At 42.5% G+C, this 9,937-nt stretch overlaps 1 protein-coding gene across 2 annotated transcripts in view; it reads right to left on the reverse strand.

Annotated features, from left to right (window-relative positions):
* Positions 1–9,619, reverse strand: part of LOC129386573 (uncharacterized) — a 120,501-nt gene extending 110,882 nt beyond the window's left edge. Inside the window, exons 1-4 of one of the 2 annotated variants that reach the window (XR_011893678.1) lie at positions 9,515–9,619; positions 7,363–7,439; positions 4,802–4,928; positions 1,407–1,510 (exon numbers count right to left, since the gene is read on the reverse strand). Coding sequence is in view for 1 of the 2 variants with exons in the window: in XM_055074645.1 (XP_054930620.1) it covers positions 1,407–1,510; positions 4,802–4,928; positions 7,363–7,439; positions 9,475–9,596 (430 nt within the window). In the remaining variant the exon portion in view is untranslated. Of the gene's footprint in view, positions 1–1,406; positions 1,511–4,801; positions 4,929–7,362; positions 7,440–9,474 lie in introns of both variants that reach the window. The other variant, XM_055074645.1, reaches the window with a different exon arrangement.
* Between the last annotated feature and the right edge of the window lie 318 nt (positions 9,620–9,937).

Here is a 9,937-nt window from a genome sequence, read left to right on the forward strand (position 1 = left end):
GCTGTAACTAGAGTGGAGCGCACGTCCAGAAATATGAGTTCCAAGTGAATAAAAAATTGAGCTTTAAAACTGGCAGAGGTTCCACCTGAATGCAACAATAACTAAAATATTCGGAGTCGAAGAACATATATACTTAAGCTCAAATTATTTCAGTCTAATACAGTCTCACTGTTGTCATCAGGATGATAAAGCACAAAATGTTTGGTATGACTACTAGAGCCAAAGAGAGAACACAAAAATACGTGCATTGAGCACCATTGTAAGGGAAATAAATTTCCCCATTCCTGTGTCTATATAATGTCGCAAAAACAGTCTCTGAAAGGCAGCAAGGTCTAAGGACCTCAGTCATTATCAGAGATTAGTTGTTAGTTGAAAAGAACAGTGTTTCCTTTTTTAAATGGTTCCTAATGAGAGGTGCTGCTTTCTATTCGAAATGCAGAATGATTAAAAGGACGGTGAGGTAAAGCTTATCTACTAGTACACTGTCAAAACGCTTGCACGAAACTAAACGAGGTGTCAAGGATCTCGTGCGAATGTTTCAACCTTCTAGTAGCACGAAACATAAAATTGCAGCCTATTAGGCTTTGTTTAGAAATGAGTTTGCTAAAGCTGCTTTCGCAAACAACGTTGTTCCGCAAACAGTGATTTCTAGCCAGGGCCTGCAGTATACTTAACATTCAAGCATCCCATATTCTGCTGGAGACGTTTTGTCTCATAATTTCAAAGAAATTAAGCAGCATATTTTAGGTCTCCCATTTCATTCTGCAGTTTTAGGCGTTGAAAGAAGCCCGTCTCTCCACATGATGCGTTCCGTTAGTTCTCACCCCTGTGGGTTAATGCCTGCGTTATTTTCCTGCACGGATTCATGGTCACGTTCATATGCGAAAACCGTGGGCTATTTACTACACTTGCGCGACTTACGTCACAATTTTACGACTGCAATCCTGTATTCATCACGAGATGGGCAATCAGTTGAGATGCATCTCTAAACGAATCTCCCCACAATTAGCACCTGACATTCTGGCAGAGATGTGCGTCGAGGTTTTGTTTCTTTGCGAACCGAAATTAACACTGCTTGCGCTCGTACGGCATTTTAACCCCGTGAATTCTTCGGCGGTGATATTTGAGATCTGAGTTGCGCTTAAAGGTGACATTACATATTTCGCAAACAAAAGGTCTTTCAATACTGTGTGATGTGAGATGACGTTTAAGATCCGCTTTCCTTCTGAATGGCTTAGTACATATTTGGCAGATATGGGGTTTCAGGCCTGCATGAATCCGTTGATGAGTATGAAAATTTGACTTCTGCGCAAATGATTTCCCGCATATTTCGCATTTGTAGGGTTTCTCGCCGGTATGCGTGCGGTAATGTATAGTTAGAGTGGCAGCCCTGTCAAACAATTTACCACATGTTTGGCATTCGTGGTTCGACTTCTTCACAGATGATTGATCACTTGCTCTGACACCGCAGGATTCTTGCTGTTTTCTTCCTCCAGTTCCAGTAGCATTCCTGCAAGTATGCGGACAAAGCAGCTCGAAATTGCTGACGCTTTTTATTGGACGACAAAAACTCATTTTTACCAATTGAGAGTTTGGAATACTAAATCGCCCGTTAATCATAAGGCGACTAGCTCAATTTCTGCGCTAAGTTGCTCCATTGGTATTTAGCGCTCGATTTGGGCTCTAGATTGGCAGTAATTGAACGCTGGTACTTTCGGTGGCCTGTCATGCTAAAGTGGAAATTAAGAACTTTCCTCGTTCGAGATGCAAGCATAACAGAAGCCTTGCATTATCCAATACATCATGCATAGCCTACATGAAACAGGGGCAGGAGCGTAGAAATATCTGTCAGTGATGGTAAGGTGAAAAACAACCCGGTCTAAGTATTAAAAATACAAATCCATCTTCAACACGCTCTCAAGGATTGTTCAGGCAAAAGTCCAGAAACCTGCCCTCGGAAGTGAGACATTTGGCATTCAAAAATACTGCTTTGCGTAGGTTAAAATACGTCTCCGTTTTGTGGTGAAGCTCTTAATGACCCGCTCCTGTGGCGAGGTTCAGCGGCGTTACAGAGCGAACGAGCACAAGAGCGAAAGATGAAAGGGGCAACGTGGAGCGCAGAAGACGCCAGCCTTGAACGGTCGAGAACCGGAAACCAATGAGAGCAGCCCCTTCAGTGACTAGAGCGCGGAAAATTAATTTCATGGGGACCCGTCCGACCACTCGTTTTGTACTAGCATCTGGTCTCAGCCAGAGCGCTCATTTCGTGCTAAGATTAGCTCGTATCGGCTCTCACTTTGGCTTTTTTCAATTGCTTGGTTCACGATTGTTTTACAATCAGATTTTATGCGTGACGCGAATTGTTTAAGATTTTATGGAAGCCAAGCAGCACCAGATATTACACTTGATCCCTCGATCAGTTATTTATAAAAGACGTCGCAATTGACCTATGCTGCGCGTCTCTCTAAAAAAATATGCCTCAATATACTGCGAAATGAAAACACGTACGCAGCTGCTAACAAATTTCGCATTATACGCTATTCTAATGGTCGGTGAATTTTTCAGCATGGATTGTGTGGTAAGACGAGTTACACTCTTCTAACACCTGAAGACGAAGGCCTGCTGCACAAGTGCTAATGCCTAAAGTTCTACGATCTGACGGGTTAGACATAGTGTGCTGCAGTATGGAGTAAACGTTTGTGACTGTAGGTTGACCACCTAACGTCACGTAAAACCTAATGCAATACCTAAAGGTTATTTCGCTCTTGTTTTCATTTGCTCTTTTTTTTTCGTCACACGTTCGTTCGCTCGTTCGATGGATGTTTCTTCTTTCTTTCTTTAGTTCATATTCACCTATTACATCCTTGATTGCTTATAGCGATGTGAGCCCTTTCTGATGATGGTATTTTGCTCTCACTACAGCCGCTTCCTTGCGGGTATAAACTATTGCAACTAGCCACATGAGGCTCTCGTTTTAAGAAATAGAAATAGCGCAAAGGCAAACTATCCGCTTTAGTTTTGACAAGTGCTCGTGGACTGACAGCCCCGTCCGGCATCATACATCTTAACGCAAGCAGTACATATCGAATACGGAGAAGCACTTCCGGGTTGAAGTTTTCCTAGAGTATTTTTATGAAGTCGGTCAGCATTTCACTCACACTCAAACTGCACACCGTTCCTGCCGAAGGCATCGAGCAAATAACAACCTAATCTACTCCTCCTTACGCAACAAGCACAGATAAGACAAATACTTCAGCGTTTTCATGTAGACTGGATGAAATATGCTGCCGAAAAAGTTAGTATTTTCTTTTGTTTTTCTCGTTAAGTTTATGAACGCTGCAAGCGTTGAGTTAAGGCATTGCTGGTGCGAGATGTTTCCCTAACGTTTACTGTAGAAAAATACAACGTGCAGTTTAGCAGAGACAGTGCGTGCAGTGTATGTATTTTTTACAGCCTGCTGCTCGTTTTAAAAGTCTACACTAAGCACTAGATCAACATTGGTCGCTGTTCCTGCGGTAATGTGCTTTTACTTGTGTTCTTCTAGTCATTCTGGTTGCGATTGTTCACATGGCTCATGCACTGTTATGGTTTGGTTCGAGTCCTGTGGTGTTACCTTGTACGTCGTCTCTAATTTGCCAACTTGGCCGGCATCGAGACCGGATTATTTAACGAAGAAATAACTAATAAACAATCAAATTTTCTTTGATAGAGCGAGTTAAATGCCGGAAAATCATTCATCTTTAATTTTACTTAGGCTTGCAAGTGGTAAATATTTTGAAAAAGACAAAGATTAAAAAGAATAAAAGCATAGAAATTACAAAGGTAACTACAGAAAAAATGTATATTTCGCAGCTCCATGAGATGCATAATTTGGAGCATCCTAAGTGGACAACTTTCTTTATATTCATTTACGGTTTCCTTGAAATCGACACATTGTGTCCGAGGACTGACGAATGATCTACCCACAAAATAAAATTTCAGAGCGCTGTGTAATAGAGGAATTTTGAGCGCTCGCAATCTGTTACTTGGTGCAGTTGATTGAATCGTGGGTGTTTTCATTGCTGAGTTATAAAGATGTAATTTTGTTACTAGAGTTTCTTAACGCTTACTTAAATATATGACGAATCTGAAATGCAACTGCTTTAGTTACGACATTATCACATTTCTTAAAATACCACAACCTTCGATACTCGTACAGTGTGTACCAAGCACATTCATTTATCTTTTCCAATTTACTTAGGTAGGAGATCCTGAGCTAAAGGTTTTTGTTTGCACCGACGCCATATTGTCTAAACAGCAGCTGATACTTGGCATTTAAGTCATCGCAACATTTATCCCTCGCGCAAGTGCGTCAGTGCCAGCGTAATTCTTACCGGAAGTTTACAGAAAAGCAGGCATACCCTCTTTCAGCTCATGAGCATCGGCTCCGATGAGCGTCTCTCCTTCACAATCTTTCCATATTCCACAATGGGGAGTAAGTATGCAAGCTACAAATCTGCAAGTGTACCGCAAATTGCGTGGTGCTAACAGGATTGAAAATCGGGCGAGCTTGTGTAGCTTCGTGGTTGCCGCATGGGGTGTGCACAGTTCTGTGTGGGGTCTGGTCACCCTGTTGGAACCATGAAGCCAGTCAAGGCTGGCTGCACCGGCCGAACACTCAAAACTGCTAATGCAGTAGCTGTTTCAGCCATCAGAGCTTGCCCTCCCAGGGAGGAATTACCGACTAGGGGCATATTTTTACATGGGTAGCCATCCCTGTCGTCCCTTAGTTGCGTTGCAATGAAACCTAAGGTAAACTTACGTGGCGCCGTCTTCAGAATTAGCTGATGCTTCCTCCATGCCAGCGCGACTGGTGCTGGGCTTAGCATTATCGATGCTCCTGACGGAACCCAGGTGCTGGCAGCTTGTGCTGCCATTGTCAGTGACACCTGTGTGGGACAAAAGTATAGTAAAGGTGTTCATTCGCGGTAGTGCTGCGGCAATTCATGGGAAATGGATATTTCAGGCTAACGGTGCAAGGGAAGAATCTTTCAGTGGTCGGGAAACTTTAAGCCTGTGCTTCCGTACGCGGTGTTTTTTTCTTTCTGCAACCATGTCTTCAATACATCCAAGAATTTCCTCGGGATGGAGAAGCCAAGCACGATCAAGATTGCGTAGTGTTGGATTCTTCTGGAGATTATCACGTTTTATTTCAAACCACGGGCAGAATAAGACATTGCCCGAAGTGGAAAACGACATGTCATTTTCTTGCCCGTAAAACCCTTGGCCCAATATATTCTGTATTATCAAGTAATAAGCAGACTAGATGCCTCAATAAGTTCTTGCTTATTGTTCATCTATTACGAACAACAGACATAGCCTGACGCAGACGACGAGAACGGAAAAGTGAGAGGATGCATTTCTACAGAGGGATTTTAAATTTTATATGTGACGTACGCCCTTAATTTATTGACCTTCTATGACACATATGTGCGTCATGGAACGACGTCCGCGTCTTTCAGAAACTCGTTATCCCAACCCAATTCGGTGAATCGAGTAGCCGATGTTCATAAGCACCGGCTGTAAGCACTGTTTGTTTAGCAGCACATTACGAGCGCTAAAACGGCTGTCCTCGCCAACGTTCCTGTGTAGGTCATCAACAGACTATAGGACAACTTTAAAAAAGATCGCTCAATACGAATATGTAAGAGGCGTATTGCAGACAGCACATTAGCTTGGCGAGAAATGCGGAAGTGTTAATTCACGGGTCAATCTCACTAAACTATCAAACGGAAAGCCACATAGCAGGTTAAAAGTGTGGACTGTATGGTTAGCGCTGCAAGTGCGTATTGTAGCTGGGTGCATATCTTCCCTTTACCGGCACAGAAATAGCGTGAGACAAAGAAAACCGCGAGAGATCTTAAGGTACAATTACCATTAAAACGTCAGTGACAGGCGGTATTTTGAATGCACCTTTATTTACAATATGAAAGGGGGGCGAATCTCCTGAGAATGTTTACGGCATTACTACACCCACATGCCTTAGTGTCAATGTCTTCGAACGCTACAGAAAACATTCAACGCGGATTCCGAGCGACAGGAACTAAACATTTGAGCTTCATCTTTTACTTCGACTGAAATACAGTGTGATAGCATAGGCGTAAGTTAAGGAACTCAATTTTTTATTTTCTGGCATTTTAAACATCATTAGTCGCGCCATTAAAGTGGCAACGTTCGTCAGGCCTGTGAAAGAGGTTCCGCAGATACTGGCAGAAAGAATGATGCTTGACACATTCAAGGGAAGCTAATCCCGTTACAAAAAAGAATGGTCAATTTCGAAGGCCGGTGTGTCAGGATGACCTAGATTTTCTCGTTAAAACTGCGTTACAATTGCGCATAGCTGGGATGTTTGGTGAAAGTTTATGGTAACAGAGCGCGAACATCTACCCAACAATTTTGTTTTTCGTTGCGCTGCATTTTCATTAACTCGTTAAGATTGTTTATGCGGCGGCGGCTGTGGCTTGGCTTTCTTGGTATGAAAAAACCAAGAACTCCAATGGAAACTGTTGTGGGGTTCCCCAAATTGCAAGCTGTAACTTCTGCATTCGGCCGGAGCTGGATATGTCTGCTGCTCATAACATGCTATTGGTGAGCAATCGTCACACTGTGCCTACAACGTAAGAGCACCGTTAGGACCCTACGGTATAGACATCACACACGGCATTCGCATCAAAGCACTTGCTCTGTCAACCAGCTCGGTTTAAGGGAAACATCACGATTTTATCAGGTCAAACCCACTGAGTTTCTGCTTGTAAAAAAAATTTTAGACCAATGGTCAAGCGAGGATTCCATTTACAAGCGAATTAATCACTGCATGGAATGTACACCCGTGAGCAAAAGTATACGGACCACAGGGTCGCCGAAAAACCTAAATTTCTTTTTAATTAACGTGCATAAGCTGAAACTGACGACTACAATGGAAAGTTCGCAATGCCAAGTTTGGACTACAGTCTTCAATTCCAAGTTGTATTCACAGGCAGAAGAAAACATCTGCTTTATCGCGCTATCCCTGGTCCGTATACTTTTGCTCACAGGTGTACATCTCTGCTTCTGCTCATATCCTGTAGGAGGCTGCTTCACGGGCCCACCGATACAAGAACAAATTCATTCAAGAACTTTACTGCATAGGTTATGTATGAATTTGCACACATTCATGTAAGCACATATTTGTTAGTAAGGACAGTTATAAGCTGGCTCATGCGGAAAACTCTTGGCCTTGCTGGTAAAGTGCATCTTTATACGAAGAAAATGTACGGCTACCACGGTAACATAGGGGCGATCCACCATATTTGGGGTGAAGGCGAGTGACAATCGCCGACGTACCGTCGACGTTGCAAGTCTCGTCGGTCATCGGCGGGCGCTGCGTGTTCCTCTGGTAATGCAAGGCGTCCTGAGAAGTCCTACAGTTAATATAGTATTGATCAGACAGTTACTAGCTGTGACAAAAAAAAAGGTGACATTTTGTTTATTGAACAACGTTCGGAAAAAGTAAAGTCATGTTTCGGAAACACGTTACTCCCAATGGTTCGTTCTCATCAAAGACTGACTATACTGGCTGACATAATATGAACGGCACGCTCGGGGCAATATATGGTGCAGAGCACTCATCCACCGTAGGTGAACTGGCGCCTTGACTTGCACGAATACTATCAGTTTAACTGTTAAAGTACTTACAACGTGTCCTATGTAGTTTGCTATTTAAAACGTTTGCTCCACTTGCTACAGTGGCAGAATTCTAACAGTAATTTCGGAATAAAATATTTTAAAGCATGCAACATGTTTTTGTCATCAATAAAACAGGTTGAAGTATTACAATGACACTGTGCAGATGGTGTCTGCAATTATGATGAAAACTTGTGCTGATGTTAGAATAATTAGTATTTGTACCTCCCTGATGCGGTTAGTCATCGCCATGGTGAATGGGGCATCATGCGAATTGTAATCATGACTGATGGATCCGGCAGCTTTGAGGAGTATCGGATTTCAGGTAATATTTAAAATTATGGGTTCAAATTATTTGCTCTGAGGAATAAGAGCAGATTTCTGTCTCTTAGCCAAGTATTATTTTGCATACTTGCGAAGAAAATAACAATTTCTAAAAAAATAATGATGAACTAGACTGCAGTTCATTATTATGTGTATTCAAGAGTTGCTAAGTTTGCTTCTGTGTCACTCGCCGAGCCTATTTAAGAATTCTTCGAAGGATAAAGTCCATTGTGAGAACGCATGCAAAACATCCCATGACAGACAATGCTTAGCAAGAAAATAGCTGAAAGCGACGTGCTAGTGCATCTTTTCTCAAATTAAATTAAAATTAAATTGTGAGGTTTTACGTGCCGAAACCACTTTCTGATTATAAGGCACACCGTAGTGGGGGACTCCGGAAATTTCGACCTCCTAGAGTTCTTTAACGCGCACCTGAATCTAAGTACACGGGTGTTTTCCCATTTCGCCCCCCTCGAAATGCGGCCGCCGTGGCCAGGATTCGATCATGAATTCCCATGAATACCATGAATTCCCACTTCTTTATCGCTGTGGTATTAGCTCACGACAGTTTGCTATTTGAGAAAATAAAAAAAACTATTTAGAACTAAGTAATCTATATTTATGTTGCCAAAAAAAATAAAAAAAGAGAAAGAAACACCTTCTTTGGCAACAAAATTCCAAGCGGGAAAAAAGTGTTTGCTTGCGCACTTGTCCTTAAGCAACACATACAAACGGAAGAACAGTCGTCTTCAACCAAGTTGTGGCTTTTCATGCGCGAGGCTTACTTTTATTAAAGTAAAACTTTGCGCTGGCAATGCCCACTTGGTCACTTTTTTTTATATTGGCGAATGACAGTATTGTTGAACACTTTGATGAGTTGTCCAGAAAACACATGTGGTTCGGCACACCAATTGTTCACTGCGGTTAAAACTAATTCCGAGGTTTTTCGTGCAAGAGCCGTTACCTGTTAAAGCGCATACCACATTGAGGGCAGCGCAAAAGTTTCGGCCATCGGGGCTTCTGTAACAAGTACTTAATTGCAAGTAGTCAAGAGCCGGTTTACAGTGCCCTTTCATCGAAATACGGTGGTGCCATCCGGAATTGTTCCCGGGACTTCGAGCTATAGCACCCCATCGCATATCTACAGTGCAAGAATTATTCGTTAATGAAAAATATTTTCTTCTGTAAGTGTGCGTTCGATTCATGTTCTGAAAAATCTTCGCCTGAACAATAAACAGCTAACACTGCGCTGAACATGGCAATATTTTCGCACCCCCCTTTCGTCGACGCGTCTTGATCAAGAAAGCCTCCGATTTCAAAGCTCAAGCTCACTGTAAAAAAGACCTGTATTAGGTGGGACCAAATTTACAGATGTTAAAGCCTATTCTATGGGTCGTGTCTACGGGTAACAGTACTCAATAAAAAAAAGTTATAAGCCGTAAAGCTCACGTGTTGTAGGCGCCCAAAGTATTGGAAGCATCCTGCGTACCGTCACAGCTTGTACTTGGTGCAGCTTTGTCTTTCATGCTTAAATCAAGAGGCGTGTATTCGTTGCTGCTTTCCTCGGCCATGCCTGATGTTTCAATGTCGTATAACTGGCGTGTATTCTCGACTGCGCGTTGCTGAATTACTGCGCATGCGCACTCAAAGCCGACAAAGAACGGAAACTAATGAAACTTTTATCACTTCGCGGTTTCGTAGAAAATTACACCGCATATCCGGAAAAAGCTAGACGTTTGAGTCCGCTACTAGCTTGACCCTAATTTACAAATTTTTGAACGCCAGCAGAGGCGCCCCGATTACCCGTGCTATCTATCCGGCAAATCATATGACTAAAGCTCACTTACTGCGAAAAAAAGTACACTTATCGGGTGATGCCATTACTTTACTTTCATGCTCCTCTCAAAGTGAA

This window comes from Dermacentor andersoni, chromosome 4 (assembly GCF_023375885.2).
Source record: "Dermacentor andersoni chromosome 4, qqDerAnde1_hic_scaffold, whole genome shotgun sequence".
In the NCBI taxonomy this organism is placed as follows: domain Eukaryota; kingdom Metazoa; phylum Arthropoda; class Arachnida; order Ixodida; family Ixodidae; genus Dermacentor; species Dermacentor andersoni.